The sequence below is a fragment of the Erigeron canadensis genome, chromosome 7, assembly GCF_010389155.1.
Source record: "Erigeron canadensis isolate Cc75 chromosome 7, C_canadensis_v1, whole genome shotgun sequence".
In the NCBI taxonomy this organism is placed as follows: Eukaryota; Viridiplantae; Streptophyta; class Magnoliopsida; order Asterales; family Asteraceae; genus Erigeron; species Erigeron canadensis.
The window spans coordinates 32771344-32794177 of record NC_057767.1 but is presented as its reverse complement, the minus strand read 5'-3'; the positions used below and the strand labels follow the sequence as shown (position 1 = coordinate 32794177).

Sequence of the window (22834 nt, the reverse complement as noted above, 5' to 3'; positions counted from 1 at the left end):
TAAATTAATTAATAAATTAGATAGATAGTTTAAATAAATATGGGTGTAAAATATTTTAAGGATATATTGGGTAGATTTAGTGTGTGAGTTTGGTTTGTATTAAAAATTAAGGGTATTTTGAGTATTTCAAAAGTAGAGAGTTAAAAAAGAGGATGACACTTTGTTTATTAATATAGTATAGATAAATTTAGCATTTTCATTACATTTTTGGTTTTTTTATTTGTAATTAAAGTATGTTTTAAATAAAGGATTGACTGAGTTGTTTGAATTGGTGAGCGGTCACCATCTCATCGCATGATTTCATACTATGAATAGGTTAACATTTCATTACATAATAGGAAGAAGTTACTAACCATGAAAATAATATACAAACTGCCAATTGTTGCCGTGACCGTTGCCTTTTAACGTATATATATATATAAGAACGATATACATTTCCAGATAATGACTCACGACCGGCCACCCACACTTATCTTAAACCCCACTTTGTAAAGCATAAGTTGACTTTTGTTACCTACCAGATTGACCGAGAAAAAAAAATAAACAATTGATTCTATTATATCTAAGATTACCCAAAACCAATTCTTCTAACTATCATTGATTCAAGAAAGAATACTGATATTCAGAGATTTCACACACTAACATACACTTGTGAATAGGGAAGAAAAAACTTTTTATATATTTTATTGTAAACTGATTGATATCAAACCTAAAAGGCTAAAACCGATAATTATATAGGAAAATCATAAAAATGAAACGGTAACATTTATGAGGCAAATTAAATAAATTGAGAAACTAAAGAGACACTTATCATGAAAATAGAAACTTAAAACGTTCAGCATCACAGACTACCACAACAACTTCGCATTTTAGAGTTTTAGGTTTTGCCATCTCACATTCTCACCTTTACATCATGAGCTTTAAAATCCAAATCTAATTTAAACACTATCTATTATGATCAATACATAAACTTTTATCATAGACAAATATAATATATATATATATATATATATATTAAAGTAAAATAAATAAAACAATAGGTTTCTTTTCACTGAAATCACCGTGCATCATGAAAATCATTGTGCATCAATTACTTCGTGAATCTTCGTGCATCAATTTAACCATGATCTAAGGGTCAAGATCTTATACTATTTGTTTTACTTTAATACTTGTTTTATTATACCTAATCCATATCCCTATATATATATATAGGGGTTGATCGAGTATTGTAAAATAATTATTAAAGTAAAACAAATAAAATCATGGTTAAATTGATGCACAAAGATTTACGAAGCAATTAATCCTTATCCCTATATATATATATATTGTGTAGAATTCTACACATGTTTAAGGTATATAAATCTAAACATGTGTAGAGATTTTTTATTTTAAATTTTTTTTTTTTAATGGGTTTTTGCTAGAAAAAAATATAAAAAAATTCAAAAATAAAAAGTAAAGAAAAAAAAGATTATATATATGGGTTGTGTATTGTAAACAAGTATTAAAATAAAACAAATAGGATGTCTCCTTTTTTTTATAGGCTTTACCATTATAGGGTAATGTTTTCTTTATGTGATTCTCTTTTTTTTTTCTTTCGAACGTTCAGTCAGAACATCACATAAAGAAACATTACCATATAATAGTAAAGCCTTACACGTCCCCAAGATAACGAGATATTGACCATGGACCGTTAGAGTATTCAGAAGGAAAAACCCAAAAGCTTGTCATCCCTGATAGTAGTATGTCGGGCCAAAGCTTCCTTGGTCTCATAATGATCAAACTACTCAAGACCTTAAGTAAAACCGGAAATGCATCTGACCAGATTATACATTCATCAAAATGTTGAAAGAGATTTTAGTTAAGTAATAGAAAAAAAAACACATGATTTGATATCTATATATAAAAACAAAACGATTTATTATTTATTGTTTAAAAACAGAACATAATTATTAGTTTTTATGAGGTTTTTTTAAATAATTGGAAGATTATTTTGTTTAATAAGTTATAAAATCCTGACAATAGTTCAAATATGACAATGGTGTATTATAGAGCTTATAGAGTAATATTAAAAAACAGATAAAAAGAAAAAGTTATAAAGAAACTAACTTATTTAATTCAAAATAAAAAATTACTCCTATTTGTCAATTAAGAATCCTTATTTTAAATTGACCTTACATACTAAAATACAAGTAATAATTTGAGTAATATATATATATATATGGGATGAGAATATAAGGCTGTTAGGTACCTAAGCTTAGATGTCAGATACTCACATATTAATTTTTTAAATCATAAAAATCATAGGGCTCAAACATTTATTTATTAAACAATAAATAATAAAATATTAGTATGTGAGGGATTGTGTCGAAAAACCTTATAAATGGTGGAATAGCACTTCCAAGGGATTCACACATAGCTAAGGCTCACCAATAGTTCAAAAAATGGCCTCACCAAAACAACATTACAATTTGTCCGATGAAGAAAAAGGACTGTTAAGAGTGAATCAAATAAATGGTGGAATAGCACTTCCAATGGTCATAAAAACTGCTATAGAACTTGATCTTTTTGAGATTATGGCCAAAACCCCTGGTGGTCAATTTTCTTGTCATGATCTTGCTTCTAGCCTTCCTAGACAAAACCAAAAAACCCCAATGCTAATAGAACGAATTCTCCGGTTTCTTGCTAGTGAATCCATTCTTACGTCCACATATGTTAAGGATGAACATGGGGAATGTAAGATGTTATATGGTATGACTGCGGTGTCTAATAACTATGTTCGCAATCCAGATGGGACGTCTCATGCTTCGTCACTTCTCCTTATCTATGATAAGGTACTCGTTGATTGTTGGTAAGTTATCTATCATTTCATTCTGTTTTCTGGCTTGATCAGCTTAGTTATTTTATCCATAAAAACTTGTTCAAGATGTAAGAACTTGCCCAAGACCATATAAGATCCTCGTAGTAGTTGTGCGCATTATTCTCTTGAACCACGCGGCTTCATAATTTTGAGGAAACAAAAGAAGAACATGGCCACTTTAACACAAATTGACTCATTTTCACATAACTAAGTCGATATTTTCACCAATGGGGTGAAACCTACTCGTACTGCCATCATGTGACCACATGGGCTCACAGATGATGGCTAGAGGTCACAGGTTCAAAACTTGTCAAAGGTACGTGTAGAAACTATATCTTGTGATCCCATGTATGAGGATAGTGACTTACCGGACATGAGTTCTATGCGGTGTGCGCTCTGGGTACCAGAACGGTACATGGGACCAGAGGGTTCCCACCAATTTATCTTTTTCTTTAAGCCGATAATTTATCATATTTATGGCTACATTACTTTGCTTTGGGGCAGGTATCACTTAAAAGATGCAGTGATTGAAGGATGCATCCCATTTGACAAAGCCCATGGAATGAATGCATTTGAGTACCCTGCAAAAGACAATAGATTCAATGAGGTATTCAACAAATGCATGTATGACAACACGAGAATAGTGATGAAGATGATTCTTGAAAAGTACAAAGGATTTGAAGGAGTCAAAGACTTGGTTGATGTGGGAGGCGGTTTAGGTGCTAATCTTGAGCTTATTGTTTCCAAATACCCTGAGATTAAGGGCATTAACTTTGACTTGCCGCATGTGATCAAGGATGCACCTCCATATCCAGGTATACGAAGTATCAATTTCATATATATATATATAAACATACAATGAAAGTATTATTATTTGAACCATATTTTTAAGACTGAAACTAAACTGTCACTGAAAAACAAATGACTCGTGAAGGGTTAGGGTCTGCATATGGTCTGGCCCAAACCTAGTTATATAGCAAGTCTTTGAATGAAAGGATATAGTAGGTTGTTTTATAATGAAAACTTACACTTTGGAAAATCGATTCTGTTCAACACAACATTAACTGGCCCGTTAGTCTACTGTTGAGAAGTGGCGTACCTCACCATTGGGAGTCCTCTAGTAAAAGAGAATGAAAACTGTATGCTTTGTCATGTTTTTTGCTCATAATTTTTTGGTAATTGGAATACTCTGAATCAATAAACCAAGACTCCTAGCCCATTTCTATTTTTCATTTTTTCATATATAGCTCTATGTTATTATTGATTAGGTGTGGAGCATGTTGGAGGAGATATGTTCAAGAGTGTTCCTAAAGGAGATGTTATTTTTATGAAGGTTGGTACTTACATAATCTCTATTTAAATGTCACTCTTTATATTACATAATAATCATGGTGAATTTTGCTTTTAGTGGATACTGCATGACTGGGGCGACAATTATTGTATCGAGCTTCTCAAGAATTGTTGGGCGGCGTTGCCAGAGTGTGGTAAGGTAGTGGTGGTGGAAGCAGTCTTACCCGACCCTGAAAGTGATACTAGCTACACCGATGAAGTTTCCAAGACTGCCATCGGTAGTGATATGGTAATGTTGATTGCCAACCCTGGTGGCAAAGAGCGAACCACGAAAGAATACAATGCATTGGCTAAACAAGCTGGGTTTGGTTCAATGAAAATTGTTTGTAGGGTTTCTGCTTTTTGGATTATGGAATTCTATAAAAATATCTGATTATCGCATGAAATATACTTGTAATATTTTCATTTTGTATGATACATTTTGAGTACTCATTGTGAATGGTTATTGTCTTACCAATCAATTGGCTTATCTAAAAAGTTCTAACTTGTATGTCTATAAAAATACCACCCGATAGATACAATATCAATATTTGAAAGTTGGACACGCGCAATAAAACCGTGATCTTTCTTTTTCTGTACTTGTTTCAAATATTTGTTTATATACAGAGAAAAAACATGCAAAAGGAACAAAGCGGAAGATAAGAAGATGGAACACGGTAGAGTAAAAGTATCATCTTTGTCACAACATCTTTCTGATAAATATTCATATACAGATACTTCATAAAATGTGATATTATTATACAGAATATGGATACTGTTTCCAAAATAATTGTGAACTCTCTAAACTTTTGTGAGTAAAACAATCAGGGGATTGCCAACATTTAAGTATATTTAGGAACTCTTTAATTGTTAGCCACGCAGATCGATTATTAGCAGTATATATAACTATAATCGACCCATTTCCACGAACGAGCAGAACTTCCCCATCTAGTCTAAATCTCTCTCTGCGTGTTTATAGGAAAGAATTCGGGCACGAAAATTAAAGAACTGCAAGAAGAAAAGCAAGTTGCAGAAGAAAATGAAAGAAAACGGTCTCTTTCTAGATCGAATGCTCCATTGCAAACTTTTACTGCACATCCCGCATACGTTTTTTACTTTTTTTTAATCATTTCATTATATACAGTTTCATAGCTTTACGGAAAGCTGAGAAACAGGAAGAATTTAGAGCGCGAGAAAAAGTTCGCCAGAAACTAAACGAGGACAAAGTTACTCCTCCTTGCTTCATTAACTTCTTTTGTTCTCATCAAAATTAAGCACATCCAGCTTTTCATTTCCTTCAATAAAAATCATAGAACATATGTTTACATATGGTCCATAAAGAATAAACCCGCCTCTTATGAAATCATCGAGACCACAAAGCAATGTTAACCAGCATTTTCTCATTGATTGCATACATATTATCAGTTTGCTTGTCGTGAGGCTTTTAGGGTGGACGGAGTGGGTAGGGGAGGGAACCGGTACCGGTTGGCACACCGCGCCGACCCTCCGGTACCGGTGGGGTGGGGAGGGATTTGGGGATGGTGGTGCCGGTTTCACTGCCGCTTGATGACCGTTATACTTGACCGTTTTTTATGATTTTTTTTTTTTTTTAAACTAGCTGCCATATAAATACATATACATATAAATATCTATATCTATATGTTGCAGAAGCCAGAAAGAAGGAAAAAAAGACCACGATCCATCTATATATATTTATATTCAATTTTACAAGTTATACCCTAAAGTCTAAACTATTTATAATATTAGTTCAAAATCTTTTCTTTTTTTTGTTTTTTCAATACAATATATTATTATTTATAATTAGTTTTAATTATTGTTTTAAGTTGTATTTTTGGATTATTAAATAAATATTTTAGTTATTATTTTAAACAAAATAAATAAAAATTAAATTAAATAGAAAAGGGTGGGGAGGGGAGGGGAAGAGTGGCGAGGTGCTCCTAGCATTAGGGGAGGGGAGGGGAGGAGAATTAAAATCGGGGAGGGGAGGAGTGGGGAAGCCCTCCCCCCAGCCTTAGATATGTAGTTTTTTTTAGAAAGAAGAGGAAAACTTGGAATGCATCCACAGGAACTGAATTATGCATCTCTTGCAAGAAAATAAGGTAGTTCTAAGTATCATCTTTTGACGCTTAATAATATTGTAAAACTGGATTGTATTTTCTTTATGGTAAATCAGGAAATAATCTGCCCATTGTTTCTACGTGGATTAGAGTTGATTCAACAACAAAGGTGAATCATATGAGAGATTGCTTAAGGTGGCTCAAGCGAAACAATAAGGTACGTTTAACTTTTACTTTTGAGTCGGTCGCTAAAACCATTGCGTTGTGACAAGTGAGTTCTTGAGACACCAGTGCATCAGTTTGTAACCCTGAGCATTTAAACACATGTTTATCAAAAATTTTTGCATATATAAGATGATGATATCTAGGCCTTGCAAAACGGACGGGTCGGGCGGGTTTGGGTAACGGGTCTAAGCGGGTCATTTTAAAAATGCGGGTAAAACTCCGACCCGTATTTTTTAACAACTTTTTTTTTAAAATCTATATATGCTTAATATATGTATAAATATTATATATTTTTATATTATATTATATGTATATATACAGGAAGATAGATATACATATTTTAAATTTAACATATTCTTCTTTTTGCTTTTGTTGACTAAATTGAAAATATTTTGCTTTTGCTTCATTTTAGATTTTCAGTCATCATCATTGTTCATCGACCTCGTTTTTAGCGTCCTTCTTTATCATCATCATTATTCATTCATCCACAATTCCACATCATTGTTAACGCCACGGTCATTTGACAACATCGTCGAAATTTTTATCATCATCATTCATCAACAACACCCGCCTGCCAACACCATCGATCAAGGAAGAAGAAACAAAATTATGAGCACCGTCGTGGTGGGTTTCATCGGAGTTTAGGTCCGCCGTCATGTTTCTGAACGGAGATAGACTTGGCGGTTGTGTTTCTTATCGGAGATGAGCTCCGTCGTCGTTGATTTGGTCGGATGTCGAAAAAATGGTGTTCCAATCAATACCCATTCCAACCCTCTTGCTTACCCGTTTAGACCCGCTTTACAATTCAGTGAAATGATTGAAATACCCATTTGAACCCGTTATGAGTTTTAGTGTTCACCCAGTTAAACCCAAAAGGAAATAAATTTTACCCAAACTATTAGATACGGGTTAGATTTGGCAGGTCTAATGATATCAGAGTGAGGAAAGCTTTTGAGACACTTTTGATATATGTCAGAAATGTTGCAAGAGATCCGAATGAGGAAAAGTTCAGGGAGATCAAAATGAATAATCCAGCTTTTAAGGTAACTGCTTAGTTGTAAATTTCTTAAGAAACAATTAAAGGTGGCAAACTCAACCTTTTTTCAGTAAAGATGGGTCAACTTTATTGTCAAAAATGTATTTAAATATACATGCTTACAGCCTCATCGTTTAGCTTTCGTAGTTATAAGATGTATATGTAAGTTTTAAACTTATAAGATATGCATAAAAAGTGGTAGGTCCTCAACCTGACTCATTTTGACCTGTTACCAACCTTGTCTAACCCGCCCGTTTTGCCACCTCTAGAACATACAGTATAAGAGTCTCCATAGTGGCAAGACATGTGACCAATTAGAGTGCATTTTCTCAATCTCTTCAAATTGGACCCACTGCCGCATCTTATTACTCCTAAACACCAAATCAATCACTTTTTTGTTTTTTTGAACGGCACCAAATCAATCACTTAGTCGTCAAAATGAACAGGACCTACATATTTAACAAGAATATCCTGATTGTCATTTTCATTTTGTTGAGACCGTTGTTGCTTGTGGTATAAATAACAGGAAATAGTTGGGACTTTTGAACAAGGGATAAAGTTTCTTGAGCTCTGTGGGTTTGAAAAGGTTGAAGGCGGAAAGTATCTGTTTCTTCCAAGAGATAGGTTTGACATGGCAGTGTTTAGATCAGCCGGGAATGAGTTGCAATCTGCTATGATAAATTCATTCTTTGGACTTCTGTCAACAGAAGCATAATCATGTTATTCCAAGCATAATTTCATAATCATCTTCACTAGATACATGTGCAAATCATGGGAAGCAAAAAGCTCATAAATTTGAATTTAGGTTCCCAACTGTTATGTGCTATTATAAATATTATTTGTAACTGATTAAATCATTGGTCCAAATTCCAAAAGTCTAATCAACTGGATTCAAATGTATTCTAAAAAAATAAACCCCTCAAATTGGTTTCTTCACAATGTAATTAGAGCTTTAGATTTACAGTCTGTCTATGAACTTGATCCATTGTTGAACTTAGATAATTGTTCAGTGTATGATACGAATCAAGAGGCCCATATTGGGAAGAGACGGAGCCAGAAATTTCTCTAAGAGAGGGCAATTTTAAAAGTCGTTTGTCAAACTTATAAGAGTCGTATCCGATAATTTAAAAAAAAATGGACCCTAACTCGAGAATAGAGAATGGACCCTCAAAATAATTTTGTACCCCACACCGAGTGTAACGTTCATATTTAAAAGTACCAGTTTTTTTAATAAATAAAAATCACATGTGTCGGACTAGGTCTTATTAAATGAAAACATATCCCATTATAATGCAAGAAACCAAAATATATATTTTTATGAAATAATTAGCTTGTATTATATACTTCCTACATAACGATTATGATTATTATACATTGTTGTTTGTGATAAAGATATATAATAGTTTTAATGAAAATAGTTTTCCGCAAACTACATTATTTATGTACTACAAATATATACCCAAACAAAATAATAACTTTTTTCTTCAACCCTTTTTTCATTTTTTCTATTAAAAATCAAAATTAACAAAAGGTTTTTATTGTTCCAATGGAGAGATCTATCTCAAAATTAATGCTTCGGTAACCAATGATTTCAAAAGAATAAGCTTATGATAACAAAGGTAACATTTTTATGTATTTCTTATTTTTTTAAAAATATTATAAATATATCATTTAAATTTAAAAAAATTAAATTGTACCAAAATTGGAGTGGGGGCAGCTAACCCCACTGCCCCCAAAGTGACGACGTCTCTGCCATTGGGTTGGGCCAGAAAGGGAGGGCACATATTATAATTATTATTAGTTATCATTATTATTAATATAATATCTTGTGAACCAAGTTAGGGTAAGTTGTCAGCTTGGTTAAATAAGGCCATTAGGTCACCGTTCAGGGTATGGACAATATTATGTTCTTAGGAACTAGGGGCTACTGGGGCATTAATCTAGATTATCTATCTCTTTTCTAGTTCTTTCTTTATTTTCTGGTTTGATACACATCAATTGGTATCAAAGCCATAGATTTTGCAATCTGTGGGTTTCTTTGATCAATGGGAACATGCAAGGTGGTGGATGTGGCTGCTGATTTGCAGGAGTTTCGAGCAGCTTATGAGAAGTTTCAATTTGCTACAGCAACCAGGTTAGATAAAATTGAGTTGGCTTTGGGTGCTTGTTGGAGACGCAAAATCAGATCTTGTCGGCGTTGGATAAGTTGACTCCAACCCAACAGTCCGTGATGCAACTAGGAGTTACTATGGCTGTGACAGCTTCAGTTTCGATTCCTGATCCTAGGGTGTCGTTATTGAAGGGTCATGTGTTTACTCGTGAGAAAGAAGCTGAGAAGCGCCCTGCTGACATCATCGCGTGGTTTCTGAATCGATTTCAACCAAAGGAAAAATCTGATGATACAGAATTACAAAAGCTTAGCAAAGGGCCAAGGAAAGAAAATAGTGTGGTTATTGATTTCTGCAGCAAGTACTCACCACCAACTACTACCAATAACCACAACCAGTTAGTTATGTATTTCTGCAATAAGTACTCACCACCAACTGCTTTCCCCATATTACCACTAAAAACAGCCCCCACTTCCATGCTAACCGTGCCATCATTACCATCAAAAACACCGTTGATGTCTACTTTCAAAGCAACAACCATTAAGTCCTTTGATTTGAAACATGTTACAAAAGCAGGCCCTGCTGCCCCTTTGATGTCTACCATTTGCTGGTCACGTGTGACAAAAACAACTATGACCTTTGAGCCGAAACATGTTGCAGCAGCTCTTCTTGGGAACTAGAAGAAACAAGGGTTATTAGAGAAGCAATTCCGTTACAAAGACATCAGAGGAGAAGTTCATTATGAAGATAACTACCCATGGGATCCGGGAATCACTTAAAGCAACCTTTTAACCCACACCTTGAGAACAAGGTGTGTTTTGCGGGCGGGAGTAATGATACGAATCAAGATGCCCATTGGGTTGGGCCAGCCATGGAGGGCGCATATTATAATTAATATTAGTTATTATTATTATTATTAATATAGTATCTTGTGAACCAAGTTAGGGTAAGTTGTCAGCTTGGTTAAATAAGACCATTAGGTCACCATTTAAGGTATGGAGAATAGTATCATTGTTCTTAAGAACTAAGGGCTACTGGGGCATTAATCCAGATTATCCATCTTTTTTCTTGTTCTTTCTTTATTTTCTGGTTTGATACACATTAGTGTACCTTTTCTTTCTTGGTCTTGCTCATTACTCTTAAAAAATGAACCTTTAAGGATGCATCTCTATTCTATAAAGCAGATAGCAAGGACAGATCATATTCAAGCTGAACTGAATGTTAAAAAAATGAAGCATTTACATATAGACTTCAGAAAAGTTTGTTAACACCAAAACACCAACCAAACGATATGAAATTAACTGTAGATTGAACTGGTAAGAGTGTAAGACAAAAAACCAAAATCTAACACATTGTATCCTATCAGTAAGCACCTACCAAATTATCAGGAAGATATATATAGAAAAAACATTTGCTAACTAATAAAACTACTAAAGAATATTACTAACGGCTAAATTATAGTTTCGCAGTGGAAGAATAAAAGGCTTGAAATACAACAGCTAAATTGGCTACATCTTGTTTGTACATTAGACATTGATTGAATTTCAGTCTAATCGGAGTGCTGCCTTGCTACAGCTTTCCAGGCTGCATATTTTCGGCTTTCTTGTTTGTATCTTTTGATCTCTCTCACAACCGCAAGAATCACATGTAATGAGAGTGGCAGAAAGAAGGGCTGTCAAGACAGGAAAACGTGTTATGCAGTTGATGCAGAACAGATCAATAATTTATAGAGGGGGCGAAATGGGCAAGTTGGTTAATAAGTATATATGGGTTGGGGCAACAAGTATTATTCAGATTTTATATATAACTAGTGTACTAACTAGTATTACAGAAAACATATTACCAAAATAATAATCTAACTTACTTTAAATGCAAGGTATTAGGAAACTGTAAGCTTCTGAATATACTTTAGTGACACCAAATTGGCTTGACTTGTGTAACACATTTGACTCGTTTACTTTATAGACAAGTTTCTTTTATCCAACTTTAACCTTGTAACATGTGATCAATAAAAATACAGCCCTATGAATATTGTTTGATTTAAACAGATCAAAAATGACACATGTAATTATTTGGGGAGACAGAAGGAACTAAAGGATTCAGTGACCACAAAAATAGGCTCTTTTTTTTTGGTGAAAAGTAAAGTATATATTACCAAAATTAACAACTTACAAGTCAGAATTCAAGATGGTACCTTGGACAGACCCAATTAACCACACAAGAAGCCATACAACTAACTACGCAAAAATAGGCATGTTTAGCAGCATCTCACCAAAAAATAAAACATGCCAGAGAATAATCCCCAAGCTTACCCATCTACAGGTTTACAGATAGTCCAAGAAAATAAGAAACTTTAGTTTCAGGAGTTTAATGGAGACACTAACCGAGTAGACAGCAAACATGTGCTCAAATGAGTAGTAACTGACAGACATGACTGATGGGTGAAAGAATGCATCTTCAGCCAAGGATCTAGCATGCCTCGAAGAAACTGACAAACATATCACATAAAAGCCATTTGTAAACAGGAGCTAAAGACACATGAAGATATAATAATCTGATTGTCGGTTCTACATACCTGCTGAAGCATCATAAATGCCTTGTGAGGCATTTTTCTGAGCTAATTTGGCAGCCTCAAGAGAAAATTTGACCTGCTCAATTAGAAAAGAAATCCTCGAATGTGATTCCTCATATAGCATGAGATCTGATATAGAAATTTAAACCAAGTAATAGATGGGGTAATGTAATGGGTCATTAGATTCCATTATCACGTTTGGTTGCCCTATAGAAATACAAGGGTTTTATTTTATATTTTTACATGTAGAAACAATTTTCTTCTCATTCCATTATAAAATTGAAAAATTATAATGTAACACACGTTTACTTAAGCAAATCTTCAATAAGTTAATCTTTACAAGTATTGAATTATACATGGACCCTATAAACTGACCTGTTTTCCAATCTCATCCTTGATGATCATTCTTGGTAGTGACTGAACCTGCATAGAGAAATATTAGATTAAGATGTCCGATTGACGTTCATGATGGTACCCAGAGCAGAAACATACCAATCTTGAAAGCGATCCAAGGGTGGTACCACACTGACGAAGATTATAACATGCATGTTGCCGAGCCAATGCATCTAGTTCCCTGTATATGATGAAGAGAGAAACCTCATAATGAGTATGCCTAGAGGTTGGAATTTTGACCCAGTAATGAGTAAACAGGTGGGTTGACAAGGTTAAGTGGTGGAAAGGGTAAAATTCAAATGGGTAAAATTCAAAAAGAGGTAAAACGGAGATGGTTGACAAGGTTAAGTGGTGGAAAGGGTCCTAAAGAGTGATCAAAAGGCACTGTTAAAAGAAAGTGTATTCAAAATGCATAAAACCGCTTCAATTCTTTTAATTTAAATTATCATTGTAACTATATGTTTTTCGATCATATTTAAAATATGAGGATTCAGACTAACCCAACTTGACCCAAACCAGAAGCTGCCCATTTTGAGTCGTTGGTCCGTTACTCAACCCACCCAATTCTCTTATATTTAATGCAGTATACTCCCCCCAGGCCTCATCCCAACCAGAATATGAACAACATGAACATTTCTTTTACCTGAGAATACTTTGAATTTAAATGATGCTCAAAGTATAAATGATACAAAAAAGAAAAACAATCATTAGTGTTGCTTTTTTACATAAATAAAAACCCACTATTTTAGTTACCATTCTGTAAAGCCTCTTTCACTGTCTAAAAGAATAGTTATTCCTGATGCACCCTTGTAAAAGCCACTAGATTTTAGACCGAATAATTGTCTAAGCTGACCCATAAAAACTTCAAAAATCTGATTGAGTTCCTGTTTCAAAATAATCAACATCATTCCTTGTAAATAATATAACTCTTGCATTAAACACGGGGCATTTTAGTATTATACTAATTTAAAACAAAACAATTAAACCAATATATCTTCTCATGATCATTTGATAATTGAGTTCCAGACTTCCAGTCATCTTAAGATTTATGTCTCAAACCTCAACACTATGGGAAACATTTAAAATCCTTCAAAGCAGCTATCACAATGCATATTTAACTAGCAAGGTAAACTGTTGGTGATAACCAACAATAATAAGCTCTAACAATTTACATATTGAAATTCATTAACTACATCATCAAGTGCAGATTTGTTTTGACCTGGGGAGAAATTTTACGCCTGAGAGGGTGCACGTCATTTGCATTTTCCAAGCATTTAGAAGGATTCAAAACTACAACACCACCCCATGTCTGCAATATGGAAAACATAATGAGATAGAAATTCCCAAAATTGATGGTAAAAACTAAGATAAACATAAAAATGTAATTGGGACAGAAATTTACTGGAGATATGAAGCCATTTGTGACGGAAAGCTCTCCATTTGGAAACTGTAACCTGAGTGGACATTCATTGGCAGAAGGTATATATCTGGGAACACAAAGATGCACAAAACATTAGAGAATCACACAGTTATCTATTACATATATCAAAAGCCATATGATCACAAAGTATTACAAATATGGAAAAGTCTATACTTTAAAGAATATGTTCTTCTGGTTTGCTTCAATAAATCATCATCAAATGGCATAATTTTCCTTACTGATCTATCTATAGCTTTGAGCTTACAATTAATAAAACATTTCACTATGTAGATATTTTTTGGACATATTCTCTTAGAGATAAACAAAACAACTCAGATGAGGTATGTTATTACTTAAGGTTGAATTAATAAGACGGATGTGAGTTAAAGAATATACACCACAAATTGCAAAATCTTGGATCGTCCACCAGCTGCAATGGAAGTATCCAGGTGCCATTCATTTGAATTAACCTTCAAAAATCAAACAATGTCACTTTAAAGACTATACTTGCACTATAAATTATACAGCACATGATACTGAAACTCTGCTCACATACACATGCTTATATGTATATTTATCACAATGAAAAAGACCATCGACATGTTCTAAGATCAACCAATGTATGTCAATATAAACAATTATGGGACCTCAACTCTTACATTTCATAATCAGATTACTCCAATCATATATTATCATTACCTTCACAGCAACAGGTAGATATAAACGTTCTAAAAAACAGAAAAACGAGCCAAGGCCAACAACTTGTAATAGATGCAACTGCAATGCCATCTAATATCCATCTGTTGCATGTTCGGTTTTTATAATGCACTTTTAATTCTCTTACTTTAAAAAAGGAAAGAAAAAAGAAAACTCTGAGCCTATTACTTTTGAAATATTGCCACCTAGGAGATGAGGCTGTGTACTGTGAAGCCAAATGTTACTCTTAAAATTAATTTTCTTCTTTTTCCATAACGCAGATATTATAGTGAAAATATGCATTTGTATCTAGGCACACTAGAAATTAAGTAAAAGAAATGGTATGGGTGATTTTAGTTCATAACTGATCCACCAAGTCGCAACAACTGACACAAAACAGATGCTAGCAATTGTAACTAATTTTTAACTTACAAAGAACGGAAGATCTTTGGTGCTGAAGATGTGGCTGTCTTGTTCAGCATCCCAATAAGAATACGAAGATTTCGGAGCATGATACAAAACCTGCATGGATATAATTCTCATATAACTTATGTAAACATAATCCTTAAGAGGCAACAGATATTCAAGCGAAAACTGATAATCAGAAATTATATATTACCTGACTTTCTACACTTATATTCGCTATAGGGCTTAAGGCTTCAAGTATAGGGGCTAGAAGCTTCTCATCTACCTCCTTAAAATCCCTGCAGATAGAATGTTATTACAAAGCAGCAAAGAACCATAGACCAAGCAACATTTATCCTCCGAAATGCGACCACCATAACTATTCCCGATAGTGAAAGGTTTTAAAAAGCATAAAGACATTTTATTTCTACAAGCTACCAGGTGCAATGGCAGAGCTATAAGCATAGAAACAAGGTTTGATTTCGGAAACAAGTTACGGGTGGCATTCAATATACAATGTCATCCAACTTGCGACCATTAATAAGTTTTAAAACGCAATGTACATAAGTTAAATCAAGCTATTATGAAAAAAATAATCAAAAAACCTCCATACCAATCATAAATCCAATCACGAGGATCGGCATTCAACAAATTAAAAGAAAGCACAATCCTCCCATCAGCACCAACCGGCATAAACTCCCCATCAACACTCCCTTCTTCGTCTTTCCCACCACTCACAAATACCTTCACAAAAATCTCCGCCACCATTTCCGCTACCAGATCCATCTCTACAAATCTCCCAACAATCCAACCATGCCGATACTTCCCCACCACACTCTTAACCTTAACCCGATCCCTATCCCCTTCCCCATGATCCACAACCACAACACTATACTCCCTACTTCCCTTCCCTAACACATTCCTCAAAAACTCATCAAAAACCTCATCATCATCATTCATCACATTCCGATCAAATCCATCGAAACTAACCGAAACCGTAAAATTATCTCCACAAGTACCACATAGAGAACTACTACTACTGGAAAAATGTGACATATGATTTTCAACTAGAAACCCTAGCTTTTTAGCATCTAGTGAAATGTGATCAAAATTAACTAACAATACATTAAATTTACACGGAAATAGTAACGGACTTTTATCGATTTCGTTCGATAACGAATCAATATCGCTAAACGGAAGCGGTGATCGGTAGATCTCTACTGATTTAAGTAACCATGGCAAACCTGTAATTATATTATAAAACTAAAATCAATAAAAAAATAATACACATTTACTGCATAATCTATGTATATAATCTATGTATATATAATATAATAATATTGTCTAATATAGTGTGTGTGTGTGTGTATACGTATATATATATATATATATATATAAATATACACCTGAGAGGAAGGAAATGAAAACGGTGAGGGTTAGAATGAGGCGTTTTAAGCCAGGTTTTGTGTCTCGCATGGTTTCAGTGTCGAAAGTTGATGACTCGGTAGACATGGTTTCAGAGATTTCTGCCATTGATGGACCTTCAGACTTCAGAGCTCTGTGTTTGTTCAGCTGGCTAAAAAGCGATTTTAGAAGTGTTGCAATTTTAACCCCTATACTTGCGAGTATGGACATGTAGTCCTATAAGAATTTAGAATAGTGTTAGTAGTATTTGTGGGGTGACTCGTTGTTATTAGAAGATGTCTTTAAATGTGTTTTAGTTAGTCATATTATAGCTTTATAAATTTTTTAATTCTTTAAAAAGTTTTAAAATCTTTTAATATTACGTCGAACTATACAAACATCATTAAAAATATTCGTTTCGTATACAAAAAAATATATATATATAGAGTATTAAGATATTGTGAGAACTTAATCAATGGTTATTAATTGATGACGACATTTTTGTAATTATTTGAAATACAAAATAAATTACAAATAAATAAGAATTGAAAAAGGGTATAATGGAGAAAGTAGAAGAAAGAACCATACAGAGGATGAAATGGTTGTTGTTCCTTTTCTTTCGCACGGCTTACTTCTAGTTATTATTAATATTGTAGATTTGTAGGTATTTAATTTTAACTCTAGTAATTCATTAAAATATTTTCATAATATATGATAATAACGTAATCATATTAAATTAGAATTACAAAAATATAATTTTCTAAAAAAGCCATAAACATTTTGAGTCGAACACATCTGAATGACCATATACACATGTGTACAAATATTTTTTAAGGAGATTTCATAAGTGTATATAAAATTGTTTTGAGTCTTGAACACTAGTTAGTTCACTTGTTTCTGTTGGTGTGCCTGTTTGTATATGTCATATGTCATAGCAGGTCCTTGAACACATGTGTGGTTCGGTGTACACATTATTTTGTATCTGACTAGTTTCAAATGTGTTTTTGCGTTACAAATGTGTTATGACTTATGGTTTCATATATGAGGCTTGGATTGTATCATTTGTAGTATAAGCGGGTAGTCTAAACATACGTGAACCGCATCGTAACACGTTTTATACTATGTTATCGTCTGTTCGTTTGGATGCTGGTCGTCTTTATGGAAAATTAAGTAATCTATTACATAATGCCATGTCAAGAAAGCCTTTGATTGTCGATACCACTTAATATTCGACACTATCAAGAAATAGACCAATTTTTAGAATTTTGACTTTCTAGACTTGTGAAAAACTGGAAGTACATATATGCTTGCTATTGCTGGAAAAAGTGGTAAGCATATGCTATATACATATATTAAATTAAATAATGATGTTGTAACTTGTAACAATAGCAGATTTTTTGTTCGTTTTCTCCAAACAAGGAAGTCCTAAAATGCCTCATAAAATAGGAATTTAGTAACTGCCAAATTGTTCACATAACTCGCGGAGATATTTGTGGAGATTTTTCATTTAGATTGTTAATTATATAAATTGATTTATAAAATTACAATACTATCCCTAAAGATATTAATGAGATAAAAGTTCTCTTAATTCTTGACATTTTATTGGTTCCCGTTTTAACTTTTTACTATATATTGGATATTGTAAAACAAGTATTAAAGTAAAATAAATAAGACAAGATCTTGACTCTTAGATCATGGTTAAATTGATGCACGAAGATTCATGAAGCGATTGATGTACGATGTTTTTTATGATGCATGGTGATTATCACTTAGAAAAACATATTGTTTTATTTGTTTTACATTAATACTTGTTCTATTTTACCTAAAACCTATATATATTTATATATATATATATATATGGGTTAACAAGTATGCATCTAGCTGCATACTGTTACCCAGATTTTGAGAGGGGGGGAGATTTTATATTTATTCACGTAATTAGCAGGGAGGGGGTTGTAAGGGGGAATGCTTCTAGCAGCATATTTGTTTTTCCCATATATATATAGGGGTTAGGTATTGTAAAACGAGTATTACAGTAAAACAAATAAGACAAAATCTTGACATTTAAATCATGTTTAAATTGTTGTACAAAGATTCATGAAGCAATTGATGCATGATAATTTTCATGATGCACGATAATCTTCAATGAAAAAAATCTATTGTTTTACTTTAATACTTGTTTTATTTTACCTAAAACCTAAATTTGAACAAACAAGGACAAACATGTACCTAAATATGAACAGGCAAAGACAAACATGTTTTGATGCTATGAATAACTAAACAATGAAAAACAAATAAGGATATGAAATAATGTGCTAAAATCACCCATTGGAGATACTTTTATAGTGTTCATAATGGTCACCACAATATTTTGTGGCTGACTCGTGAGGTTTCACACTACGAACAAACACTATTGCAAATTCAAGTTAAATATAATTAAGAGCTATAAATACATAATATTAGTGTGTGATTACAATAAAACCCTAATTAAACAAACAAAATTCTTTAGTTTATTAATTATTATGAGAGATAGTGTCCGCGCGTTGTGGCAGTTAGATGGTGAGCTGATAGCCAAATGCCTTATCCGTACGGGATCCGCCCTCGAATTTAAAAATTCTTCGAAAGTATATCGAATGACATCTTTAATGAAAAAACATGAAATTTTAAGAACATCCATACCATTTTTATAATTTATCGATATACGGTTTTTGAGATAAAAGATTTTAAATAAATTAGAGGAATAAAACGATTTATGGAGGAGAAAAAAAAATGAGTGGTTGAGATTTGAGAAGAGAGAGAAAAATGAATGGTTGGGATTTAAGGTTATTATAGGTATATTATGTAGATATGTTTAAATTAGTGAATAAAGAAGATGGTTAATTTAGGTAGTTCAAATCATCTTTTTAAATTTTAAAAAGGATCAAAATGTTTTATAAGATAGTATTAGATATATATGTTGTGGTTTAAATCACTACAATTGCCTAAGGACGAGTGTGAAGGCAAGTGGGTTTTTCACATAGATTGAGGTTTTATACCTGGATGAGTCTTGTATGATTTAATCTATGAAAAATAACTAAACAAGAGCTGGCTTTATTGTCTGGATTTCATAAAAAGAAAGTTTTGAATTGGAGTAATGTTGACAAAACGATTTTGGAGGTGAACCTAAATGCTAACATGAAAATTTATGCATTGTTGTCGAATTTATATGCCAAAACAAGAAATTGAAATGAAGTAGTTGGTTTGAGAAATGTGAAAAAGATTGACACAAAGAAAATGCCTTGTAAGACCATTCGGAGTAGCCCGTTACCTTTTGTTTTTTTTGTCCGGAATGCCCACTTCGGGCCCGGGGGCCTTCCACCTCCTTATTCTGCGTGCCCCGTTCCATTCGTAACATGTCTTTGGCTTTGGAATTTTGTGGCTATATGGACTTTGGATGCATAAAAAACGTAATAAATAATTTTTTTTCAATTCATATTAAAATAAAAAATAAAAGGAATGTCCTTCTTAATAATTGGATGTCACATGTCAACGTTTGATAGGTTAAGAGGCATTCCCATAATGTTCAACTTCCACTAGTCTAATAGTCTTGTGGAAGTAAATGGGGAGTTTCATGCATTCCTTATGGAAGATAAATAGCCATTTTCAGTATCCAACATTTTGGGAATGTTGGATCTTGAGATGATATCATTGGAGAGCCTAAATGTAAAAGTAGTTTTGCTAATTTTGACTCGTCTACTTATTAACGGGTCAATTTGGCTATTTAAAATGCGTTTTATTTGCAACGGGTCAAGTCAAAATATTTAACATATAGAAAAATATATTGTGATTTGTCATTTTTTTTTCCAAAAAACTAAAGTATTAGTTTAAGAAGTTGGAAGTTGTAGTCATAACATCCAACTACTTAAGCATGATTTATGTGTCATAGATGTTGTACAGTGAGTCATTTGCAGATGATGTAGGTGTGTGGATGACGTGTAAGTCGTGTACACCATTCAATGTGGAAGGAATGTAATCGGATCAAGCATACTCACGATATACTCGAAATTGATTCGTAAAAATACTTGAAGTTGATTTAAACTTAATTGAATCGAGGTCAAGCTACTCGAGTACACTTAAAAATCGAATATCATAGTATCTGACTCGAAAAGCTCGTGGCTTAATTGAGATTCTGCTGTTTTATAATTTTACCCTTATATATTATAGTATTACATAAGTCAAGCTCAAAAGTGACAATTTAGACATGAGTATATTGAACTCAAACTTCTACATTTAATCAATATTTAGTTTAATACTTTAATCAAGTCATATGGTTACAATACGGATTAGCTTCAATAGTTGATCGAGCTCGAGTTTAAAAATAAAGACTTGGTTGATCTCGAGTTAAGCCACATCTAACATTGTGTATATTATGTCTCGGCTCGATTACACACCTTCATGGATGTATTCTTGTAAAAAAACAAATGAGACAGGTATATAGGTGACTTGAATAAGTTGGCCTGAATCGAGTTGGTCCATCATCGGAAACAGATAAATTAAGGATAGTTTTTAAAATTCATCTTATCATCAATCAAATTTTACAATAAAAGAGCCGGTTGTGCTAAGGAACAAATATACAAAAATCTTTAAAATTGACAAATCAGTAAACAAATGGTTAATCACGCCGAAATGCAATTAACTAATGCACAAAAGTTATTGTGTGCACGAACTCGTGCCCCACTTTAGTTTATTGAAAAAAACTATTAAAAAGTCGTAAAGTATTCAAAAGTGGCTTGTTGAAAGGGTAACAGGTCATTTTTTTTATTAATTAAAAAACTTAGAAAAATAAACATATATATATACATAGAAAATGATCTTCAATCCATCTCAAAATTATATGCAAGTATTATTTCATATGTATATTGTATATTAACAATGGTGGCCGGAAAACCATCCTTCTACCGCCACAACATCATCTGCCACCACTTGGACCACCGACACTGGTTCTCGTTCTCGTTAGATCTAGGGATTTCTTTCGCTTTTTTTTTTCTTGTTGGCCGTAAAACGATAGTGCGGCGAATCATGTTCATTAATGGCGGAAGCCCATCTTCGGTCACTCCATATCTGTCGTTACTTTCTGAATCAAAAAGTGACCGGATATGTTGGTGTCTGTCACTTTCTGGAATCAAAAAGTGACCGGAGATGGTGGTGTCCGTCACTTCTTGGAATAAAAAAGTGACAGGAGATGGTGGTGTTCGTCACTTTTTGGGATCAAAAAGTGACCAGAAATGGCGGTATTATGATGATAATTGGAAAACGATAGTGGCCGGAAAAATGATGATCACTGGAAAATCAAAAGCTACCCAGATGTTATTTTGTTAACAAATCATCACCATAATCAAGAATTTAAGATAGAGCGGTATATGTTGCGAGCAGATTCCGACCATCCCATCATTACCACTACTTCTGGTCACCCATCATGACTGCCACTTCTGGCAACCTATCAGTAAACGAGCAACATCATGATCATTAGTATCCCAATTTTTTTTTTTGGGCAAACAACATACAACTAATAGATCGATTAAAATCATTTGTTAATAAATTAAGAATAAAAAAAAATAAAGCTGGACAAGAGTTCGTGCACACAATAATTTTTCTGCATTAGTTAATTGCATTCTGACGCAAAGATTTTTCAATTTGCACTAATATTTTTTTTAAACACTGAAAAATCTACCGATATTTTTCCTGTTTAAAAATGCATTTTGATTATTTTTTAAAAATTATGTGTTGATTAATTAGTTGTATTTTTATGTGTGTCATCAAGCTTTAAACTCTGAAGAAAACAAAATTAAAACAAGTGAATTACTCTTATTTATATTATGAAGCTTTGAACTTTTCTTGTCGAAAAGAAATTGACTTGTTTGGACGTTTTCTTGGTTGATCCATTCTTGTAATTTGTGAAAATACATACATACATGGATCAATAACATTTGAGAGTTGAATAAACAATAAAACAAAGGTCGTGTTTGAATGGTTGACGGAGTCTTCGTGCACGTTAAACCAAATATGATTGCCCACCACGTTGCCATAATATTATCACCAAAATTATTACAAATAAGAATTGGTTTAGATGGTTTCGAATACAAGAAATGTAGTTTTTTATCTAATTTATCTATGGTTGTCTATATTTGTCTACTTATACTTATAGGTTTATACATCTTTAAGTTAATAAGAGAAATTTATTTATTTGCAAATAGATTATAAGAAGGATGTATAATTAAAGTTAGTTGATAGGTCCAGCTTACGATGTCTAGTATAACTCGTCATAGACATTC

General features: G+C 33.1%; 2 protein-coding genes across 3 annotated transcripts; one reads left to right on the top strand and one right to left on the bottom strand.

Annotated features, from left to right (window-relative positions):
- Positions 1–2441: 2441 nt before the first annotated feature.
- On the top strand, positions 2442–4581 carry LOC122607521 (caffeic acid 3-O-methyltransferase-like). Its single transcript, XM_043780509.1, has 4 exons — positions 2442–2848; positions 3362–3672; positions 4126–4190; positions 4266–4581. The coding sequence occupies exons 1-4, from the start codon at positions 2442–2444 to the stop codon at positions 4578–4580; spliced, it is 1098 nt and encodes a 365-aa protein (XP_043636444.1). The 3' UTR covers position 4581.
- A 6337-nt stretch (positions 4582–10918) lies between these two features.
- Positions 10919–16704, bottom strand: LOC122607194 (GPI transamidase component PIG-S). Of its 2 annotated transcripts, none has more exons than XM_043780121.1 (13): positions 16526–16704; positions 15733–16363; positions 15334–15418; positions 15147–15236; positions 14415–14488; positions 14001–14085; positions 13818–13907; positions 13352–13470; positions 12698–12779; positions 12581–12628; positions 12209–12281; positions 12018–12121; positions 10919–11305 (listed from the first exon to the last, which is right to left on the bottom strand). In XM_043780121.1, the coding sequence occupies exons 1-13, from the start codon at positions 16650–16652 to the stop codon at positions 11183–11185; spliced, it is 1731 nt and encodes a 576-aa protein (XP_043636056.1). In that variant the 5' UTR covers positions 16653–16704; the 3' UTR covers positions 10919–11182. The 2 variants fall into 2 exon arrangements, with proteins under 2 accessions (XP_043636056.1, XP_043636055.1); XM_043780120.1 differs by having other exon boundaries at positions 13352–13482; positions 16526–16703.
- Between the last annotated feature and the right edge of the window lie 6130 nt (positions 16705–22834).